General features: G+C 42.5%; 1 protein-coding gene across 2 annotated transcripts in view; it reads right to left on the bottom strand.

Moving 5' to 3' along the window:
* TCERG1L (transcription elongation regulator 1 like) overlaps positions 1-24,615 on the bottom strand; it is a 449,140-nt gene that overhangs the window by 170,060 nt on the left and 254,465 nt on the right. Inside the window, exon 5 of one of the 2 annotated variants that reach the window (XM_033943432.1) lies at positions 1,960-2,022. The exons of the other annotated variant lie outside the window; for it this stretch is intronic. Coding sequence (XP_033799323.1) covers positions 1,960-2,022 — 63 coding nt within the window. The remainder of the gene's footprint in view (positions 1-1,959; positions 2,023-24,615) is intronic. 2 annotated transcript variants of the gene reach the window in all.

Raw genomic sequence — 24,615 nt, 5'->3', positions numbered from 1 at the left:
ACTTTGAACAGTTTAGTGTCATCTGCAAATTTAATCACTTCACTTGTCGTTCCAATTTCCACATCATTTATAAATAAGTTAAATAGCACCGATCCTAGTACTGACCCCTTTGGCACTCCACTGTTTACTCTCCTCCATTGAGAAAAATGACCATTTAACCCTACCCTCTGTTTTCTATCTGATAACCAATTCCTAAACCACAACTGAACTTTGCCACCTGTCCCATGACACTTTAATTTTCTCAGGAGTCTCTCATGAGGAACTTTATCAAAAGTGTTCTGAAATTCTATATACACCATATCAACCAGCCTTTATCCACATGTTTATTCACACCTTCAAAGAAGTCAAGCAAATTGGTGAGGCAAGTGCATTCTAATATTTAATGGATGCTAAAATGGCTAGCACACCTTAGTAAAAGGACCCCTAAGTCTTTCAAGATCTATTTAATTCCTCCTTCCATAGGTGTAAAATACTATCAATTCTGTAATGTAAAGGAGAATCAGGAAGAACAGATAGCAACTTTACCTAAAACTCCTCAACATTCATCCTCTTTCTTGTATTTAGTAGTTTACCCATTATAGTTTTAATGTATTTTTGACATAAAAATTTATAACCTAAAATTACATAGCAGGTGATCTGACCAAGGTACTATCTGCCATTCACAATTAGATACTTGGAAGAAATGATTACCAAAGGCTGAATAACTAATGAGATCTAACGTATGGCCCTTTTCATGTGTCATACTGAGCTGGGAAATGTTAATTGATAATGATGGCATAAAAGTTTTGAAAAGAACAACATCTTTGTTTTGATCATCCTCTAAATGTAAATTGTAATCACCAATTACCAGTAATCTAGAAAATTTTGTAGATAGACTAGCAATGAGTTCAGTAAGTAAAGTAGCAGATTTGGACAATAAAATAATAAGATACCAAGTGGACTGATTTCTAATTCGTCTCTGACTGAAACTACCATATACAGTCAAACCTCGGTTTACGAGTGCACTGGTTTGCGAGTGTTTTGCAAGATGAGCAAAACATTTGCAAAATTGGTGCCTCAGAAACCGAGTTTAACTCGATGTATGAGCGCCACCCCCTTCGAACCGTCAGCCCCCCAGCGATCCGGCATCCCTCCCCCGCTCGCGCCGTCCACCCCCCACCCCCCCCGGCAATCCTACATCCCCCTGATCACCGAAATGACATCCCTTACCTTGGCACCGGCACCAGCACCAACGCACAGGATATGCCGGTGCCGGTGTCCGAAGATCCTCCCTCTTGGCTGTGCTAGGCTGGACTGGGCCTTGAGCATTTGTGCATGCTCAAGGCCTTCTGGTCTCGCTCTCTCCGAGATTCTCAGATTCTCAGAATCTTGGAGAGAGCGAGACCAGAAGGCCTTGAGCATGCACAAATGCTCAAGGCCCAGCTCAGCACAGGCAAGAGGGAGGATCTCTGACGCACCGCCTAGCCCAGCACAGCCAAGAGGGAGGATCTTCGGGCACCGGCATGTCCTGTGCGTTGGTGCTGGTGCCGGTGCCAAATCGGGGTAAGGGATATTATTTCGGTGCTCGGGAGGATGTAGGATTGCGAGGGAGGGGGGGGCGACATGAGCGGGGGGGAGGATGCCGGTTTGCAGGGGGGATGCCGGATCGTGGGGGGGTATGGAGCAGTACCGGTGGCGTCAGGGAGGGGGAATGGAGCAGCGCCAGTGGCCTCGGGGGGGGGAGGAGGTGGACCGTATCAAGCGACTTTCCCTTACTTCATATGGGGAAATTTGCTTTGATATTCGAGCAATTTGGTTTACAAGTATACTTCTGTAACGAACTATGCTCGTAAACCAAGGTTCCACTGTATTCCAAATTAACATCATGGGGTTTTTTTTTGTCATAGATCTGAATATCAAAAAGAATCAGTAAATAATGGCTAATCCCCCTCCTCTTGATTATTCTTGAGGAAAACCAACCTTTAAATCCAGGAGGAGATAGTTCTTTCTGCTTAAAATTATCTTCATCCGTCCCCCTTGTTTCTGTAATAAAAACCAGCCCAGCATTGGAATCTTCTATCAAGTCCCTAATTATGTGTAACTTATTACAAACAGAGTGACCATTGAATTATAAGGAGGGAACTGGAGTGAGAGATTTATTAAGGGCTCCTTTTACAAAGGAGCGCTAGCGGTTTAACGCACGTAATAGCACGTGCTAAACTGCCGAACACGCTAGCCACTACCACCTCCTTTTAAGCAGGTGGTAGTTTATGGCCAGCGCGGGGGTTAAAGAGTGATGAAAAGTCAACGCGCGTTGACCCCGCTAGCGTGCCTTTGTAAAAGGAGCCATAAGAGTCTGAAATATGACCTGCTGAAGGAAGAAATCTAAGAACATCCAAATTACATTGTATACCATGTTTTTTATGATTTGCTTTTTTATTACCAAATATGATTGGTATTCTATGAATAATATTGTTACAAATAGTATTAGAAGTAATAGCTGAGGAAAGATTTGTAGTAGAACATATACGATTAAATAAAACCCCAAATAAAAAAACAAACAAACAGCTGAACAATGAAATGACCTTCATGGTGGATTTGATTATAAAGGACTCATAAGGAGTCACTCAGTATTATTATCAATTCAAGCATATGTTAAAAAAACTGTATACAAACAATTATAAAATGGGCCCTAGATTAAAAACACTATGGGGCTCATAACCGAAAGAGAAAAACATCCAAAAACCGGCCTAAGTCGGCACTTGGACGATCATGTCAAAAACGTCCAAGTGCCGATATTAAAACCGGGTTTTGGACGTATTTCAAAATGACCTAGGCCTTCATAATGCCGCTGAACGACCAAAGCTAAACGGGGCATTTCAGGAGGAGTGTCGAGGGCGGGATTTGGGCAGGATGTGGGCAGGCTTAGACTTAGTCGTAATGCATGTATAACCGAAAGTTATACAGCACAGCATAGACAGAACTTGGATGTTGTGACTTAGACCATTTAAAACATGGTCTAAGTCACAAAAACCCACCTAAAGTCACCAGATAAGCACTGCAAACACATAATACAGACCCCCCACACACTACCCCAGTGATCACTAACCCCCCTTCATCCCCCATCCCCATAAAAATCGTAATCACACCTTTAAACTTCAGCCTCCAGACCATCATCACCTGGCAGCCTGGCATAGGAAAGCCTAGTCGACCTGCATAGAGGTAGCTTAAGTCATCTTGGGGGTGGGTTAGGGACCCATGAAGAGGAGGACCCATGCCCATAAGCCACTGTAATCACTGCATTGCTGGTTACACATGTGCACTCCCCTAAACAAACCCCCAAACCCTTTTGTACTGCCCTATAAGTGGCTTCTGCAGCCATAAGGGCTATTGGGGTGGTAGATAGGTGGGTCTAGAGGATTTTGGAGGTGGTTTGGGGGGCTCACCATTATCTATAAGGGAGCTGTAGTGAGATGAAGACATGGCACCCTTTTTGTGACGTTCACAGCAGTGCCCTGTAAGGTACCCCACTATTTAGGTGCCATGTCTGGTTGTCCAGTCCATCACTTTGTAGACCCCTCCCACATCCAAAAGGTCTGTTTTTAGGCATTGGAGGAAAATGTGGTATAAAGATGGATAATTTAGCAGCTTGGACGATCAGATCGGCAGGACGTATAGTTAGATGATTTTCGAAACGGAAAATAATTTGGACGTGTTTTTCGAAAATGTGTCATAAGCTGTTTTTTTTACTTTGGACGACTTGCGACTTGGACGAAAACAGACTTAGATGTTCCTTTCGATTATGCCCCTCTCCAAATCTAACAAGATGATGGACTGCACTTAGCCAGAAGCAGGAACCAAACCCCAGCACAGACAGCAGAATGGTAAGAAAGTTTCAAATGAAACCACACTGCTTCTCAGGTGTTATAGCACAGTTTCTGATGTCAAAAGGGTGGAGCAAGATTCCACACCCTAGGAAGATGAAGGGCTGCACTTAACCAGAGGCAGGACCCAAACCGTTCAGTATTACTAACTCACCCAGTCATCCAGTCTGAGGTTTCATTTAGAAAACCTTAAGTTCAAACATCCATCGTAGCTCTTTAATATTTAGTTTCTGTTCAGTATTATCTGACGCAGTATGCAGAGCCCATGAATTAGATATTGAAAAATTTAAATGTTATACTACAATATATATATTTTTTTCTCTTCTATTTTTTTTTATTTTACTTTGGTTATGAGGCAATGATTCCATAAAGACACAGATATGAACTTCACTAAGGAACTCTGTAATGAGTATGAATATGTCGAATGCAGTTTGAATGTCAGGGGAGAAAACCGCCATAAATCTCATTTGTTTATTCACTGATAAGGATGTTGATATACTTCATGCAGAATGGTTGCTTTATTTGCTGTTATTATATATTTTTCATCTTCACATTCTAATATCTTTCATCTTAACATTCGAAGCAGCTCTCCAATGCAGATATGCTCATAAAACTCTTACTCCGTGAGAAAATTTCTCAAGGGATAATAATCTTATACTGATCAATTTTCCTCGAATTACAACAACTACCCCTCGAGAAATGTTAAAATGCTATTTAATGGACATAGTGGAAGTGCCTAAAGATTCGATACCTCCATTTATGCAGGTTTACTATTTACCAAACAAAAATCAGAACCAGCAACAGAAACAGTCAAGGACCAATAAATGTATTAGCTTTACTGGAGTTATCAGACAGAGAAATGGCGATTTCTGCAACATCGGTGGCGACTTTAGCCCTAACGCTGGATAAAAATTGACTTTTGAGACTTTTCTTTAAAAATAGAGCACAATAATTTTTGGGCTTTAAGATACAAATGTTTCCGGACTTGGCTAGGGATATACAAAGGCGTAGAAAATAATTTCTTATACTAAAACCAGGAATTGTAGCTACCTTTTATCTTCGTTATCCTTGCAAGTGTATAATTCAGTATAATTCTCAAAAATATGTTTTCTTTGAGCCTTTCCAGCTAACGGCCTTCCTCTCCCTATCCCGACTTGAGAAGGAAAAGAAATGAGGGCTATAGAATGTATTAGATGCCCATATTTCAGTCAACTTGCAACAAGTTTCCTATGTTAATTTTCCTTAAATTTCCGTTTATATATTACATTTTTGGATCTTTTGTGCACTTGAGCTGATTTAAGCTAAATTGCATACTTTGATGTGCTTTCTTTTTAGATTTTCTTGTCTTAAATTGCTTTCTGTACAAGTGTAATCTTGAATTGTATTTTGAAAACATAAAAAAAACACAAAAAAACTCTTACCCCTATGTATTGCAGGCAGCAGAGTATTGTGATGCAATGTAGAGAGGAGATGAAAGCCCAGCACCAGTGCACACAACAGTGCATCACCTTCCCTGAGCAGCAGAAGGGCAAACCACTCCTTGTCTTATTGCAGCTTCTCGGGTCTTGTGTCTGATCAGGTGGTACCAACATTTCAGCCATCATGCTGGAGCTTTCTTCTAGGTATGCTATGAGGTCTGCAGTTTCAAATTGTTGGCTAATGGACTTTCCTGACTCATTCGCCTCACAGCACACCCTGAAGAAAGCCTCAGCATGATGGCTGAAATGTCGGTTCTACTTGACCAGACATGACAAAACCTGGAAAACTGCAACAGGCCTAATGCCATTGCCAGCCACTGAAGCCCAAGAGAACACTCCTTGTCTCTCTTCATGCAAGCAAAATGAGAGACAGAGAGTAACAGCTAGGCTGCTTCAGCCTACTGACTACCAGGAGCAGTAATATAGGAACTTAAGGGCCAGGGTGGGCTGGAAGCATTATTAAGCATGGGAAATTTTGAAAGTAGCAGGACAATGGAGGTAGTTGCTCTGGCCTTGCTCAGGTGAGGATTGTGGCCCAGGGAAACAACTATGAGTTGAAATACACAATAACTGCAACCCTAGCACATAAGCACATAAGCATTGCCTCCACTGGGTCAGACCAGAGGTCCATCATGCCCAGCAGTCCGCACACGTGGAGGCCCATCAGGTCCAGGACCTGTGCAGTAGTCCTCTATCCGTACTCTTCTATCCCCTTTTCTTCAGAAAGTTGCCCAATCCCTTCTTGAACCCCAATACTTTACTAGAAACGCCTTCACCGGATCAGACTTTAGGTCCATCTATTCTGGCGACCCGCACACGCAGAGGCCAAGCCAGGTGCTCCCAGATGGAGACCCTGATTACCCATATCCCTCAATGTGATTTGCAAGGAGGTGTGCATCCAACTCACGCTTGAAACCCAGAATGGTAGTCTCCGTCACCACCTCCTCTGGGAGAGCATTCCAAGCGTTCACCACTCGCTGTGTGAAATAGAATTTCCTGACATTTGTCCTGAGCCTGCTGCCTTTCAGCCTCAGTCCATGACCTCTTGTCTGTGTCACTTTTGACAATGTGAATAACGGTGTTTCTTGCTCAATTTTATCGAATCCATTCAGTATTTTAAAAGTCTCAATCATATCTCCTCGCAGTCTCCTCCTTCCGAGGGTGAACAGTCCCAGTCCTTCGAGTCGTTCTTTGTAGCTCAAATTTTCCATACTTTTTACTAGCTTCGTGGCTTGCCTCTGCACCCTTTCCAGCAGGGTTATATCCTTTTTTAGGTATGGAGACCAGTGTTGGACACAGTATTCCAAGTGTGGTCTGACCATTGCTCTGTAAAGCGGCATTATAATGGCCGCCGATCTACTCGTGATCCCCTTCTTTATCATACCTAACATTCTGTTTGCTTTCTTTGCCGCCGACGGCTTCAGGTTCCTGTCTATCAGTACCCCCAGGTCCCTTTCTTGATCGGATTTGGCCAATGTTACACCTAACATTTTATATTCATGTTCCTTATTTTTCTTACCCAGGTGCATCACCTTGCATTTGTCTATGTTAAACCTCATTTGCCACTTTTCCGCCCATTCCTCCAGCTGATTTAGATCCTTCTGGAGATCTTCACTTTCTTTTTGTGACCCAACTGCCCGACATAGTTTTGTATCATCTGCAAACTTGATTATAATCAAGTTATAATACTTGTTGTTTCCTCTTCAAGGTCATTTATGAAGATATTGAATAAGATGGGCCCAAGAACCGAGCCCTGGGGCACGCCGCTAGTCACCTTCTCCCAGTCCGAGAATTTCCCATTTATGCTTACCCTCTGCAATCTATTCTCTAGCCATTTGCCTATCCATCACAGCAAAGCACAACTGTGGTAGGAGAAAAAGACCTCAGAGACCTTTTGTAAACTACTAAACCATTTGGTGGAGAGAGAAGTAGTCGGTCAAATCTCAATCACTGATCACTGAAATTGCTTCTTTATGTAACTTGATGTTGAATGAGATCAACAGTACTAAGTAACAGGCATTTGGAGATGCAGATCTTCCATAAGAGCCACAGAAAACACATGTTGCTTCTGAGCAATAATGCCAAATCAAGTTCAAGTTTCAAGTTTATTAGGATTTTATATACAGTCAGGTACTCAAGCATTTTCCCTATCTGTCCCGGTGGGCTCACAATCTATCTAACGTACCTGGGGCTATGGAGAATTAAGGGTTCCTTTTATGAAGATGCGTTAGCGGTTTAATGCGCGTAATAGCGCATGCTAATTTGCCAGCCGCGCTAGTCACTACCGCCTCCTCTTGAGCAGGAGGTAGTTTTTCAGCTAGCGTGGGGGTTAGCGCGCGCTTGAAAAGGTATGTGTGATAAAGCCGCTAACACGGCTTCGTAAAAGGAGCCCTAAGTGATTTGCCCAGTGTCACAAGGAGCAGCGTGGGATTTGAACCCACAACTCCAGGGTGCTGAGGCTATAGCTTCAACCACCGTGCCACATTGTACAAAATAAGTGACTAAATCAGAAAAAGTATTTATATGTGTTGTATATCTGTGACATCTGCTATCTCGTTGCACAAGAATGGAAAAAGAAACGAAGAAAAAAGAAGGAAAAAAAAGACAAATCAATCATGAAATTGTAATGCATGATGTTACAGGATAACTTATAAACTCTGTGTATTGGTTTTTAATATATTACATGGCCTAACTCCTCCTTATTTTCTGGATTTAGTTTCCTTAATTGGTAGACAGGGTCATATACAATGAAATCAATTCTGTTTACAATTTCCATTGCCTAAATCAATTAAGATATTCCGTCAACTTAGCGCTTCTTTTAGTTATCAAGCTCCAACTATTTGGAATAAATTTCTCTCACTGTTAGATCAGAAACTAATTATTTAGTATTTAGAAAGTTTTAAAAACAGTTTTATTCAAGACATTTTTGAACTGATTTGTTTTTATGATTTTTTTTTTCCAATATTACCTGTTTAACCGGGTTTTTAAAAAAATATAAATCTTTATTGATTTTTAAACTTTGACAGTGCAATACAATTACTTGAACATAAATATTTCATAAAACACACTTAAATACATAATTTATACATAAAACAATCATTTCCTCCCCCTCCTCCCAATTATTAATATAAGAAGACAATTATGTGTTTACAAAATTATAATTAAGTAATTTTAATAATCAAAATACATTTCCCTCCCCTGGATGTGTAAGGAAAATCAACAACAACAAAAAAATAAATACATGACAATTATTATGATGTAACAAATACAGTCAATGGGCTCCACATTCTATTAAATGTACTACTAAACCCCAAACACTCCGCATTCATTCTCTCATATTTATACGTGGTACAAACATTTGTCCACCAAAATGTATAATTCAGTCTGTCATAGCTCTTCCAATTATGTGTAACCATTTGAATAGCTATTCCCGTAACCGGGTTTGATTCCAGTCACCTGCTTTATTGTAATCCGCCTGGAACTCATAAGGGCTATGGCGGAATCTAAAAAGCTTTGTAATGTAATATAATGGATGGACCGTTCAGGTCTTTATCTGCCATCATTTACTATGTTACTAGTAATGCTAATATCTAATACTGTAGCTAAAACTGTATGACCGTTATTTAAGGCATCTGCTACTATCATCTGTGTAAACTTTGAAATCCATCTCTATAATAGTGTCTTTCATCCTTCTGAAGTCAGTAAAATGAATAGCAGTGCTAGCTACTGAGAAGTATTTATGTACTCTAGCTATAAAGTGTATTCTAGCTATCAACTGAATGGACTTACAGAAGTTCAATATTTCAATTAACCATTACTAATAAAGTCTGCTCCACAGAAGTTTGTAATCTATGACACAGCTCTGCTAGGGTAGAGTAGGATCTGTGATATACGTATACAGATGCCCTGTAACTCAAAAATGAAAATAATTTTACAATATAATATAGAGCCAATGGGTACCAATAGTTTTCTGAAGCCATATGTGCACAGCTAAAAGTAGGAATTTTAGTTTGATCTGAGTTTTTTTTCTTGTTTTTGTTTTAATAAACCCACGCTATGTATCATTTTATGCTACTTTTAATGCATAGGTCTCCATATTCTTTATGTATGGACCCACTGGAGCCCTAATAGCAAAGTATCTTCTCTAGAGAACATGTTGTGACTGGTGAAGGTAGGTAGAAGTAGATCAAACTATGGGCTCCTTTCCCAAAGGTGCGCTAGCGTTTTTAGCGTACACACCGGATTAGCGTGCGCTACCTGAGAACTATCGCTTGCTCAAGAGGAGGCGGTAGCAACTAGTGCACGGGGCATTTTAGCACGCACTAAGTGTGAGCTAAAACCGCTAGCATGCCTTTGAAAAAGGAGCCCTATATGTTAAGCATTCCCTTATGGAAGGTGCCACAATGGTTCATTATTTTTTTATTTTTGAAAGCAACTTTTATTATTTTTATAAGATAAATGTACAAATATTAAATAAAACAAGAAGCAAATCATATGTACAAAACAATAAATACAAATACAGGTATTAAATAAAACAAGAAATAGATCATATGTACAAGTCATTATGTGTCTATATACATAATGACTTGTACATAATGACTTGTACATAATGTATATATCAAATGAATAAGGGGAATTAATGGTTCATTATTAAGGTACTGTATAGGACAGTATTTCTCAATTCAGTCCTGGAGTACCCCCTTGCCAGTTAGTTTTTCAGAATATCCGCAATGAATATGCATGAGATGGATTTGCATATACTATCTACATTTGATGCAAATCGTTTTCATGCATAATCATTGTGGATATCCTGAAAACCGGACTGGCAATAGATTACTGGGATTCACTTGGGAAACACTGGTAAAGGAACCCCATAGAGTTCTAAAGCAGTGCTTCTAATTCAGGGGAAGATTCTCAAATGTTTGTGATAAAAATCCGACGGGCAGCTGTGGTGGACACTACTGTAACAATTTCAAAAAGGCGAGGCTTTTGTTTTTAAAAAAGTGCATGCAAATGAGGTTTGCGGAGGGTCACTAAATTTGTACGTGCCGATCGCTGGTGATATGGATTGGCACATGCACAGAATAAACAAACAAACAAAAAAAAAGAGATCCCAAATCGAAGATCAGTAGGAGAAATACATGCCCACTCCCTCTCGCCGCCGCCGTTAAGGCACCTCTCCAGCAGCAGGATAGATACCCATTCCCTCCCACAGCCATGCAACAACCCCCGCCACCCCCTGCAGCCAAGCAACAACTCCTGACCCCCCCCCCCATGGGAGGAGAGATGCCCACTCCCTTCCCGCTGTCACCATCATGCTAGAATCAGTCCCTGAATGCCAACCAGGATGTCACCTCTGTAGCACCACACTTCAGAAAACCAGAACACTGCATCGGTGATGGTGAGAATACGTAAGTGTAAATTTTTAGGCAATCCAGAAATGTAAGACTTTTGAAATCAAAATAATAAAATATTTTGACACTTACTAGATAGGATTTAACAAAGATCTTGGTTTTCTATTGCATGACAAACCATAAAATTATACCGCTTTGCCATCTTGCTATCATCCATCCACCTCTCTCTGTCTCTCACCCATCCAGCTCTCCTTGGTGCTCAACTTACCCACCCCTTCCCTCTTCCTGCGAGACATTGGAATGTTTTTTATATTTCACATATATATATTCTGATAGTTGACAATGTTGCTTATTTCTGATCTGATGAAGGGTTACTTTCAAAAGCAAATTTTAAAAATGCATTAAGTTAATACAATAAAAAAAAGTTTCACCTTATATCATTTACTGGTATGTTTTGTTTTATTTCTATTTATTATCTATGTAAATACCATAACTGGACTTGTGATATATTGCAAGTCCCATTAGGATCAAATACCACAATAAAATAACTCCAATGCTGGCAGAGCAGCCCCCCCCCCCCCAAAGGCCTTACTTGCCTACCTGGCCCAAACCCTGTTAACTCCTTTCCCCTAAAAGGTCAAAGTCCCTCCACTCCCCCATCCCTTACATGGCCCTAGACCCCTTATGGGCCAACCAGTGCCTCTGTCTCATCCAGGCGCGGTCTGTAAAATAGTGCCCATAGTCTCTTGTGACTATGAGCAGAGGTCATGTTTCCTTATAAGGAAACAGTAAGTGCTATTGACAAGGGTCTTTTTAATGATTACATTTTCTTTAACATTATCAAAGATAAGATACCTATATGGTGCAAAATGTACAGAAAATCAGATGAGTATATAAAACTATTGTGTATATAACGAAACCACGAATAACATGGTGGGAGACCTGGTCTGTTCCTGAAGGAGAGGCAAAACATGGTGAAGAAAGTGCTGGGAATCAGCAATTTTTTTCTATAAACACTCGGAATCGGCGATTTCTCTATGCAAGCTGATGTAATTGGGGGGGAGGAGCTAAAAACCATGAATAATCGAAACCGCGAATACGGAGGGAGAAGTGTACTTTTAGTTACATTTAAGATGATAATTTTTAGTCAAGCTATTTTTACCCAGAAAAACATTGATTTACCCAAGGATATATCTTTATAAATCACCTATGGCCTGGCTTCCCAAGGTAGGCTTGCTCTTACTATTGGAAGCTAAGCAGCGTCAGGCCTGGCTAATACCTGCATGGCAAACTACTAGGGAATACCAGGTGCTGTAGGCTGAAAGAGCCCTACGTTGGGCAGCAGCAACATAGTGGAGCCACACACTACACAGGAGAAGGCAATGGCAAACCACTCCTGTACTCTACCATGGAACATCACAGGGTGGATTCCTCACTCTGCTTGTTGCCCCATTTTTAATCCACTTGTTGGAATAATTGGAAATTATATCTCATTATCTAAATAACTTTCAGATAAAACATCTTTTAAACAAAGGTGTCACACTAGAAGGACATCTTTCTTTTATGTATTTTTGATTATTTGATTGAAAGCAAGAAGAGTTGTTAAGAAGCTCAAGGGCGTACTCTTCTCTCACCCAAATTGCCTAACATTTTACCATTATTTTCTTTCTCATTATTTTTCCTAGCTTCCTTTTCTTCCATATAACAAAAGCAGCATTACTCATTCTTCTTATGCATTTCTCTGCCTCACCCCTTCTTTGAATCTTATCACTGAACCCAATCTACTTTTGTACTGAATTCAAGTTTCTCCTTATCTCGTTCAAGGTCACACACTTCTCTCATCCTTCCTTACATCTCAAGGAGCTCAGTCCTCATTTCTCATCATAAGCTTCTTACCACATGCCCTCAGAAAAGGCTCTTTGTACCCGTCTTTGATATCTAGGTTCCTCTATCATCTATTTGTTTGTTCTTTCCTACCTCTTAAACTCAATTTGTCTTGCAATAGTCGAAGCACCTTTTATCACATTCTTCAGATTCTAACTCATGCTGTACTTCTATAAAGAAACATCTATTAGTGTTTGTATAATGCAAAGGCTTCTGTTTGATCTACCATTATACCATCCCTATAACTGTATCAATCTTCAACCTCCTGCATGTCTCTCTTTCATCCCACTTTCATTATATCCTGTTTTGAGTAGAAACTTTCTTACCAGTTGCAACCAGCATCTATGAAAATATTCTCTTATTAAATGTTTCACATTTTTGAATATATAAATGTTCAAAGTATAAGTTTTCATTTAATGCTAGTAGTTATGACAGGTTTGGACAAAAAGGTGTAACAGAAAGTTCTGTCACTTTTTATCCTTAAATCCCTAAAACAATTACACAAATTCAATTTCTATTTAGAAATTAAGGGCCTGATTCTGCAAAGGTCGCCAAAAAGTTGGGTGCTGGTAGGTGCCTAGACCTTATCTACCAGTGCCTAACTTAAGTATTTTAATTGGTCATACGTAAAACAATAATTGGTTGAACCATTAAAAACTAATTAAACACACATTAAAAAATTAGGTGCCGCTGGGTACCCTCCAGGACCAGCGCCTGGGTCCTTGGCGCCTAAAGATGACAAAGCCCAGAAGTAGGCATGTGTAGGGTGGCGCCAGACTTTGGCATCTCTAGGTGCTGCTGTCCGCGATTCTACAAGGAAATGTAGGCCTGTAATACCCTAGCCTATATTTAAGACACCTAAGGGCAAATTCTATAAGAAGTGCCCAAAAGTTAGGCACTGATATAGGCACTGTTCAGCGCGATTCAAGTAAAATTGGGTGCTGTTTAGTGAATCACGCTGAGCGACACCTATTTTGGAGGCACCCAATAAATAGGCCAGCTCTAAGTTAGGTGCCCATGCGAGCGCTTAAGCATGCTTAAGAGCAGTGATTCTTTAAGAAGGCACCTAACGTATCCACGCCCATGCCTAACATGCATAGCACCTATTTTTTTGAAGGCCATCTGAATTTTTAGAGGCGCCTTGTTACAGAATCGCGCTTTCTTGATAGGCACCTATGTTTCAATCAGTGCTGATTAAAAAGCTTAATTGGGTTTGTTCTTCAGTTTAGATAGGCGCCTATCTAGTTGGGCGCCTCCGAAATAGGTGCCTAACTTTAGGCGCTGGTTATAGAATTTGGGCCCTAGAGTCCTTGCTAGCCATGATTCTGTAAGCAACCCTTGTCCGTGACTGAAACGTGGCAGGTGCCCATTTTCTAGGCAGCTGTCGTGTCAGTTGCCACTCACAGAATCAGGCCCTATGAGCCCATTTTACAACACTGTGGTAAAAATTGGTCTTAGTTCATTCTTACCTGGGTCGTTTCCATGTGCTAAGGCCATTTTTACTATTTTTATTTTCCCCATTAATGACCACACGCGTGAACCCCTACCAGCACCCTTTATTTATTTATTTAAATATTTATATCCCACATATCCCCGATCTATGAGGGTTATAAAATCACATTCATAAATAAAACTGTACAAACACATCACAGCATACCAATGATACACAGCATATTTCCTATATCCTAAAACCCTTATCATAAATAGTAACATAGTAACATAATAAATGAAGGCAAATAAAGACCTGAATGGTCCAAAATGTCTGCCCATTAGTTATTCTCATTAAAAATACATGATTACATTAACTTGTCTCTTCTTTGATATTTCTGGGCCATAGACTAAAGTCCACCTGGTATTGGCCTAGGTTCCAAATGCTGAAGTTGCCGTCTAAGCTCACTCCAGCCTATCCAACCATCCCATTGTTTGCAGGTTATCTACTGTAACGTCTGGCCAGTAACGTCCTCATGTTCCAGATTAGTAGAGTTCCCATTGATGCCCTCCCCAGCCCGTTCTACATGGAATCACCATATATGGGACACAAACCGTACAAGTCTGTCCAATACTGGCCTTAGTTCATTAATTTATACAGATTGCTTTCTAATTAGAGATTATCTGTGTTTATCCCATGCTTTTTTGAAGTCTATCACCTTACATTTCCTTTAAAAACATTAATATATAAACTAAAACATTAAATATTCACAGATCTTGAAAAACCTTTGTGAAAAAATAAGCTTTCAAACTCTTACGGAAAGATAAAAAGTTAGAAATCTGATGAATTGAGTCAAGGAGAGAATTCCAAAATTGAGGACCTACCATGCCAAAAAGGTGAGAACAACTAGTAGCCCATGAGAGGGGCTTTAGGTATCTGAGCCAATCAGGACCTTAGGCTCCTCCCTGCATCTATTCCCAGAATACACTGGGAAGGGGAAGGCCCACCCTACGGCCAGACCTTCTGTTTGCAGGGAGTTGGGGGAAGTCCTCTCCCCTTTAGGGGGATTGCCAGGTGTGTGTATGGGGGGGTGTTCTGGCAGGAGGGAATGGGCAACTCTCCTGCCTATTGCTGTTGGGTTGGGAGGTTTGTGGGGGTTCTGGCAGGAGGAATTTGGCACTCCTCCTGCCGGGGGTTACTTGAGTGATTCCGACAGGGGGAATTGGGCACTCCTTCTGTCGGGGGATACTTCGGGAGGGATGATGCTTCAGGAGGGGTGAGTGGCAGGATAGAGTGCCTGATTTTGCGGGAGGGAGGTTGGGGGTTCCCTGTTGCTGCTGTTGCCAGTAAGATTTCCTTGCTGTGATCAGCTCAGCGGCAACGTGATTCTCTAACCTGCGCCTGTGACACAGACATGCCGGTTAGAGAATTGGGATGGTTAGGCAGGATTATAAGGGGTTAGGCAGATGTGATTCTATATAGGACACCCATGTGCATTTCTCAAAAGCCACTTAGGTGGATGCTGAGACTGGGCATCGTATAAAAAATCAGGCCCTAAGTGTTCCCACATTATCTGTGCAACAGTTAGTTTGCAGTAATGTATTTGGGCTAACTGGTCAGCACAGGAATGCTTACTCTCCACCCTCGACACACCCCTTCAAAAAAAATAGGAAAAAAAAATATTTAGCATGTCCATGCAAATGTAAAAATATCATGCAACCTTTTAGCACATCTCACGTCAATCCTTTTTTTTGCTACATTAGGGGCTTAATTCTATATAAGTATGGTGCCTATAAAATTGGAGCCAATCAGCACAGGGCTAAGCGTAATTCTGTAAAAATTACGTGCACCTGATAGAATCGCACTTAGCACCTGGGTGTGACCTAGCATTCTGGCGCATCTATTTAGGCCATCGAAAACCAGGCCCAAATGAGTATGCCTAAGCTGTGTGCTGCATAACTTTTAGAAATACCCACAATCTGCTCTGACCATGCCCCCTTTTAGATTCGCACACTTGAAAAGGAGCAAAACACTGTGCGATGTGCCTACCAAGTTGGGCTTGCAATTTTCTGATTAAGCCAATTAATTAATTTTATTATTGAAACACTGATTATAGCCTAAGCAGTTTATACTCCAGGACTCGTATTTCTCCCTACCTGCCCCAGTGAGTTCACGATCCGACTCACGCACCGGGGGCAATGGGGTGTTAAACGACTTTCCCAGAAGGCTCCTTTTATCAAGCCGCGCTAGCGGTTTAATGCGCGTAATAGCACGCGCTAAACCACCGGCTGCGCTAGCCGCTACCGCCTCCCCTTGAGCAGGCGGTAGTTTTTGGCCAGCGCAGGGGTTAACGCGCGATGAAAAGTCGCGCGCGTTAACCCCGCTAGCGCGGCTTGATAAAAGGAGCCCAGAGTCACAAGAAACCTGCAACTTCAGGGCGCTGAAAGGCCCTAACCACTAGGTCTTTCCTCCCACTCTTACGAGTGCCAGAGCATTTACCTCGCCAGCCAGCACTAAAACGCTCGACTGTGGCTTGATAAAAGGGGGGGGGGGTGGGGCTAAGTTAATAGCAGCCAATAAATAAAAATCCAGATATTCAAAGCCGGTCACTAGAAACAGCCCAGCATTAAGTTTAAGTTAAGTTTATTAGGATTTTATATACCGCCTATCAAGGTTATCTAAGCGGTTTTTACAATCAGGTACTCAAGCATTTTTCCTTGAATATCCAAGCTCACTGGTGACCATTGAACTTAGCTAGACTGCCATCTGCAGTCTGAATATTGGCCACACTGAGCCTAAATGGCTGCATTAACATTGCTACAGCAGACTATTCGTCAGAAAAAAAAAAAATCACTGTCTATCAGTTAATACAATTAATCAACCTGTGACATCAATGGCTGATAAAAAGTGTTATTAAGATGGTAGAATAGCATGATTTAATCGTGATACTTCCAGTAAAATAAATGCAAAATATATTTTTCATGGTCTTTTCAAAGACAGTAAATGTTGAAGTGTTCGGGAGCATCATTAAGCAGTTCTTATACCAAAATTCATCATCCTTAATAACAAGAACAATGTGGTTTGAGACGCTGGGTAATTACTGAACCGATAAAAAAAAAAAGATGAATGCTAATTATCAAAAGGCCTAATACAATAAGCACTTTTTCAAACAATGGTCATGCAACACAAACCCCCTAAACTAGAGTAGCAAAAATATGACATCAGAATATAATAGTGAGAGTAATTTGAAAAGCCATTGAGGGGGGGTTGTTATCAAAAGTGGGCCAGCATTAATATGGGTTATTTTACAATTAACTGGTAAAACAGCACAGGTCCAATTTTATGCAATGAGACCTACTGTAATTACTAAAACCCAGGTTAACAGTTCAATAACCTATTTTAATGGCAATCCATGATGACAACCTCCCCCCCCCCCCTTTGCCTGTGTAAATGGTGAGTTACCTGGGTATTTGGGCTTTTTGAAAATCATACAACTAGGTTTCTGATTTTTGGTTATAACTAAAAAAATCTTAATAAAACATCCTTTAAAAGGATGTTGTAATTTTTAGTTATAACAAAAAAAAAACAACAACAACCCACATTCTGTGGTAATTTAATGTCAGCTGGCAACTGCCATCATGGGTGGGTGACATTATTAGAGCCAGTCATTGCAGCAAAATCTCTAGGTCTGGGTTCATGGCGCCTAGTGATGCAGAAGCCCGAAAATGAACGTGTATTGGGGGCGGTACCAGATTTTGGCATCTCTGGGTATCACTGGCCACGATTCTACAAGGACATTAGGCACTGGAAATGTAGGCCTGTAAAACCCTGGCTTACGTTCCTGGCAGTGAGGCTTTCTACTGCTGCTCTGCAGGGTCTGTGGCCAGGGCTAGAAAGGCTCTGAAAGGTGTGAACAGGTAGTTCCTGTTCACAGGTTTCAAAGCTTTCCCCCTCCCCTCATGCCAGCTGCAGAATGGCAAAGCAGCATAGAGAGGCAAGAATAAGAGAGTAAGCTCTTAGGGCTCTAGTATGTGGGGGAGAGTGCTAGGGCTGGGAGAAGGGAGGAATTGATACAGGAGGCTGGGAGGAGGAAGGGGACTGCAGCCTAATGGTTAGTGCAGTGCCTTGAAAACCATGTTTGGTTCTCACCATAATCCCCCATGACCCCAGGCAAGCCACCCAAACACACCATTGCCCCAGGAAAAAATATAAGTGTCTATATACCAGTAGCATACCAAGGCTAGGGCGGGGGGCAGTCCGCCCTGGGTGCATACCTCAAGGGGGTGTACAGTCGACACATCGGGTCCAAAACTCCATGCCCAACTCTGCCCTGGGACCTTCCTCCACCTCCACGTGGTTGCCGTTCCACCCCCTCTGACGTAACTTACTGGTTCCAGAGCAGAGTCGGCAGCCATGGGGAGGTGCACCAAGATCCTGCGATGACTGTGTCTGCCGGCTCTGCTCCAGAACCAGTAAGTGACGTCAGAGGAGGTGGACCGGCAGGCATGCGTAGATGCTTAGAATTCTTCCTACTGATGCCTCCTTGAGCTTTTAACGGTGTAATTGAATGACGGTGGCGGGGCCAAATGGCAGCTATGCGCAGCGGATTGAGTGGCTATGGAAAACCGTGGAACAGGTGGATTTAATTGACTGCGGCAGGAACAGCGAGGCATGGCTTCAAAAGCTGCAGAGCTAGAGATGGAGCTGAATGAGCACAGTCTCGTTATCGACACACTCAAAGAGGTAGATCAAAACAGGAAGTGCTACCGTATGGTTGAGGGTGTGCTGGAGGAACTAACTGTGAAAGAGGTCCTCCCAGCCGTAGAAAATAACAAGGAACAGATCCACAAAATCATTGAGTCTCTGAACTTGCTGCTACATACCAAGGGCCGGGAGCTGAATGAGTTTCTCAAGAAGCACAATATCAGATTGATATTGGTGAGGAGGAGCAGAAACAATCACCTAAAGAGAGTGGGGATGTGCCGGGCAGCAAACCCAGTTCTGTGGGGGTTCTGGTCTCCTGAGACCCTTTCCCACCAACTACAGCATCCTTGTAGAGCATCATTAACTTTATTCAGTTTGTTTTTGGGGGGAGATGGAGGGGAGTTACTCTTGTACTATTTTTGTTAAATAAGTATTTGAAATGTAAAAACAACAACAAAAGATTTCTTCCTACTGGTTAAGCCACTTAGCTTTTCTCCTGTTAGGCTTACTTCTACCTGAAAGTAGTAATCAGGATCAATAAACTGTGGTTCTGAGTAAGGAAAGAAGTTCACACAGTTTGAGAGATGCCAGACCATTGGAGGAGGGGATGGAAGGGAAGAAGATGGATGCCAAAACAATGGGGGTGAAGGGAGAGATGGAAGGGGGAGGCATACAGTTTCTGGAAGAGGCATTCGGATGTCTCAAAAAGCCAAAATGAACATCCATGTGCTTGAAACTTCCAAGCACCAATTTTGCAAAGGCTTGAAAGGGACTTCCAGCATGGCGACTCATCCAAAGATGCAAGGGGGCATGCTGTGGACATGTTTCAGGTGGGATTTGGGAGGGTCTGAAATCTGGATGTCCAACAGCGATTACCGAAGAGGAAGAAACATCCATGTCGACAAAAAAAAGATGTTCTTATTTAGACCTGCATCAAGCACATCCGGAGTACACAAAAGTGCCCTGATTGAGCAGCTGGCCACTGGAGGGATTAAGACATGACTTCCTTAATCCCCCAGTGGTTGTTGTCCCCTTCCATTCCTCTGAAAGTGAAAACAATAGGCGGATACCAGGCTTTATAACTGTTTTATGTATTATGGACATTCTTAGGGTTACCAGACGTCCGGATTTCCACGGGCATGTCCTCTTTTTGAGGACACGTTCGGGGGTCTGGACATTTTTCAAAACCTGGCACTTTGTCCGGGTTTTGAAAAGCTTCCCCCGAAATTGTGTCAGGCGGGAGGGCATCCGCAGCACAAGCAGCAGGGGGTGTGTGGCTAGAGCGGGATCAGGGGCAGGACTGGGGCATAACAGAGTGGGGATGGGCAGGCCTGGAGGGGCGGATCTAAGGAGTCTGGATTTTACAAATGTAAAATCTGGCAACCCTATACATTCTTAATAAAGCAAACAAGCGTGTCCTTCAACTACAAACCAACAAACACCGGTCCTACTCCTACTTCACACCGAGCCACTGGAATCGACTGCCATCATAGATCAGATCTCTCGAAGGTCTCCTCAACTTCATAAAAGCAATAAAAACATACCTCTTCATCTGAGTCCCTGCTCTTGATCCATGGACTACAATGGATTGTATTGAAGAGATCCCACTGCCAATCCCATCTTTTCTTAAAATCTGGCACGCTGCTGGCCTCAATTACCTGTTGTGGAAGATTATTCCAGCGATCAACCACCCTTTCGGTGAAGAAATATTTTCTGGTGTCGCCATGAAATTTCCCACCCCTGATTTTCAACGGATGCCCTCTTGTTGCCGTGGGTCCTTTAAGGAAAAAGAGATCCTCTTCCACCTCAATACAGCCTGCCCTCCTGTCCGAAGACGCACCCCCTCCGCACCCTCCCCCCCCCCCACGCTAACAGCCCCCAAACCTCCACCCCACCAAACTAACCTTTTCTTTTGGCCAGACGGGTCTTGCCCGTCCAGCTGGCAGGCCCGCCTCTTCGAAATGAGGCGGGCCCGCCCCTTCCTGGCCCATACTGCCGAAGCCTAAGGCCTGATTGGCCCAGGCTCTAGAAGCTCTAGACATCACCTCAGTCTATACTTCCTAATTCAGTGAACTAACAAAACAAAGTGTCATTGGGCCTGCTCCCTCTCCCAACATCATGCTACAAACCCATCACCAAACCCTCAAAACTCCTCAGGTCATTCCAGGAGATGGAAAAGTCCTAGAGTAATACTTTTAAACCAATATTTTTCTCACTCAGAGAATAGTCAAGCTCTGGAACGCATTTCCAGAGGATTTGGTAAGAGCAGTTAATGTAGCTGGTTAAAAAAAAAAAAGGTTTGGACAAGTTCCTGAAGGAAAAGACCATGTAGTCTGCTGTTGAGACAGATATGGGAGAAGCCACTGCTTGCCTCGTATCATTGGTATGGAATACTGCTACTATTTGGGTTTTTGTGTTTTTGCCAGGTACTTGTGACTTGGATTGGCCTCCGTGAAGATGGAATGCTGGCTAGATGGAGCATTGGTCTGATCCAGTAAGGCTAGTCTTATGTTCTTCTTAATCCTCCCAAAATCCAGTGTACTCCACAAGGACAAGCCAGTTCTGAAAGGTAGCCAGGTTCAGGTCATTTGCTGCTATATCACAGAAAACCAAGGATTGCGGACATAAAAGTGTTCTAGTATAAGAGGTTTTGGACATATGATTAATGTATAATCAATTTTACATCAACAAAACCTTTAGCATTTCAAGACACAACATTAGTCTTATGAGCAGGTGAAATACTCTACGTGCTTCAGAAATTAGAATATATCTACTGCATAAATTATTGTCATTAGCAGGAGGTATCCAGTTTCACAGGCACTAAACCATAACAAACAATTCTGCCATGATATTTGCACACAAAACCACATGTGAACCAGCTTTGCTGCTGGTAGGTAGTTCATATCATAAAGCTACCATACATAATTTATCAAAGTCTGTCATGTTTGCCAGTCCTTGACTGAAAGACGCCTAAGGCTGTGCAATAATTCAAGTTTCCTGAAAAAGACATTCAATCCAAATAACAATGAGTTTATTTGCTTTACTAAGAACAGCATGGAACAGTATATACTGCAGCTGTCTGCAATTTACTTTGCAAATGAACAATGTTTAGCTTTCACATTTAAGGGCTTGTTTACTAAAGTATGTTGCACCACCATTAATGTGACATTTCATAAGAATTTAAATAAAAATCAAGACAATTACTACAAATGGTGGTGTGCATACATGGTAACTCAAGGTCAACATTCACCTGTCTTCCAAGTACCCACCCTTCCCAAACGCTCAACCTCCCCCCAGTTCCACCAGCATTCCACAAGTAACACACTCCCTTCTGAGCATAATTCCACCTCAAAAATGAAATCCCACCTAGAGAATGACACGGAGACAAATTCTTCCCCGTCCCCGCGGGAACTCATTTTCCCATCCCATTCCCGCGAGTTCTTTTCTGATCCCTGCCCCATTCCTGCAAGCTCCATCCTCATCTGCACAAGCCTCAAACACTTTAAAATCGAGGCTTGTGCGGTTAAGGCAGAGCTTTCAGAAATGGGGCACGGACAGGGTCAGCAACAAAACTCATGGGGAAATTGAGTTCCTGCGGGGATGGGGACAAATTTGTCCTCATGTCATTCTCTAATTCCACCCCAGCAGAATATCTTCTAAAATATCTTATTGGGAAGACATCTTTCAATCCCTAAATCACCCTAAGGGCCAGATTTTGTAAAGGACGTCTAAAATATAGGCAGAACGAGAATACTAAATCCACTATTTTTTGTAAGAGGACTGCTTGCAAATGCAGGTCTACTATTGAGAGTGAGTTGGCGCTAGATAGACTAGATTGGTGGACATTACTTAGGCATCACTTAGGCATGCTTGAGGCATTCTCATATAGGTGAATGGGGCTTCTATTTTTTATGTTTAATAATGCATTATTTAAGCAAAACACATGAAATATATATATATACTGCATACTAAACTTCTATTTTGGGGGTAAAGAGGACTCCAGGTTGATATTAAGTTCAAAATAGATTTAATAATGCATTACTCAAGCAAAGCACATGAAAAAATATCTATATATAGATATAGATATTGTGACCGGGCCCGTCTCTGAGTAAGTAGGAAACTGCGGCCCGGACCACAAGTAAGATTTTTAATACGCCTTTTATATGGCAGTGGAAGGAAGACCCGGATACCGGATTCTTTAGAATAAAGTATCAGGTTTATTACTAACCCAAAGTTCAAAGAAAATACACAGCGGAAGAAAAAAACATAAAACATTCACCTCAGTTGGTTACAGTGCTTAGAGGGCCTCTCCCCCCATTATTCTTTCAGTCCAGGTTCTATTAAGGAGCAAGATTGCACTTCCTTATCACCAGGAAAATCCCAGCAAACTTATAAGTCAGTTAAAGCTTTCCTTGGCTCGTAGCCCCTGCCGGGCTTGATTGCTCTCACTCTGGACTTCGCCTTTTATGAGCCTAGCTAGCTGAGCACGGCTTGCGTCCAGCCTTTCCTTCTCAGCTCTCTCTGCATTTGTTTAACACATTATTAGCACCTTGTTACCTCTGCCCGCACTGCTCATGCTGTCGGGTATACAAACAATAGGATACCGTTCTTCAGGAGTTTAACTTAGGACATGCAAACATCATATTCTCCAAGGTCCATGCCCTCTTCACTTATCTCATTACTTAGTATGCTGTCCATTTCCCATTCACACTCCCGGGAACTCCGGCTTGAAGTTTCTTCACTTCTTTCTGTTTGTGCTTCCCCTCCCCCTCTCTGCACGTCTGCCAAACTATCTGCAGCTTTTCTCTGGGGAGGCTTTCTCAGCCCTGCTCTTTGGGGCTTGAGTTGCCAGTCACAATACCTCTCCAGGGCAGTAACACCTTTCCCTAGGTGTGGGCTTCTTGCCCTCCGTTCCTGCTGGACTTGAGGCACCCTCTGTGACCTGGAACCCCCGTGAGTAGTTTGGCTTCTCAACCACTCCTTCTGGTTCTCCTCTCTCTGCACTCTCGTTCCTTCTCGAGTTTCCTCCCTTCTCCTTTCTCCAGTACATTGATCTTTCCTATAAGGCCAACCCCGGGGTCTGACTCCACCCCCTTCTAAATTAGCCTCAGGTTTCTCCCTGACTTCAGGAAAGGAGTGATAGGGGAAATCAGTGGTCTGCAGAGCCTTTCTTAATTGGCTCTTCAGCTGTGCTGGAACCTGCCTGGGCTTGCCTTCTTTTGCCTGAGCCAGCTGTCCTGACTCCATGCCTGGTTTTATCCAGCCTTGTGCTGCATTCTGGGGAGTTTTAGTAGTAGTTTTCACCGTGACAGGAGCTTCCCTGTCACATACCCCCCTACTTAAACCCCTATCGGTCCTTTCTTCTTTTACACTCTTAGAGGCCTTTTCCCCTAACCGTAACGGGATTCTTCGGGTCATGGATTTCTTTACCACCCCTTCTTTCTCCTCTGAGGAGCCCCAGCCCTGCTCCCCCCGAGCAGTGACTGTATCTATCACCTCCTCTCGCAGTTCCGGAATCATCCCTCGCTCACATATTAATTGAGCTATACAATCCCCTTCTTTTATATTATATTCCTTCTCCCCTAGATTTAATACCAAAATCTTAAGGGTTCCCCGATAATCGGGATCGACCACTCCAGCCCCTATGTGTATGCCATGCCGGAGGGCCAAACCCGATCTTGGCGCAATGCGCCCATAACACTCTTCTGGTAGAGCGATCACTAAGCCCGTATCCACAACTTTCCTGCCCCCTTTTGGCACCTTCATTTCTTGGATACTGCTTAAGTCCCAGCCCACGGATCCTGGCGTCACGCGGACTGGCAATTTAGCCTTGGGAGATAGCCGCATCACCCTTAAAATGGGCTTCTCCCTATCTGGTGTAACCTTGGCCAAGGAAACCTCTT

Source organism: Geotrypetes seraphini, chromosome 4 (assembly GCF_902459505.1).
Source record: "Geotrypetes seraphini chromosome 4, aGeoSer1.1, whole genome shotgun sequence".
Taxonomy (NCBI): domain Eukaryota; kingdom Metazoa; phylum Chordata; class Amphibia; order Gymnophiona; family Dermophiidae; genus Geotrypetes; species Geotrypetes seraphini.
The sequence above is the reverse complement of the archived record's forward strand: the minus strand, read 5'-3'. Positions and strand labels throughout refer to the sequence as shown.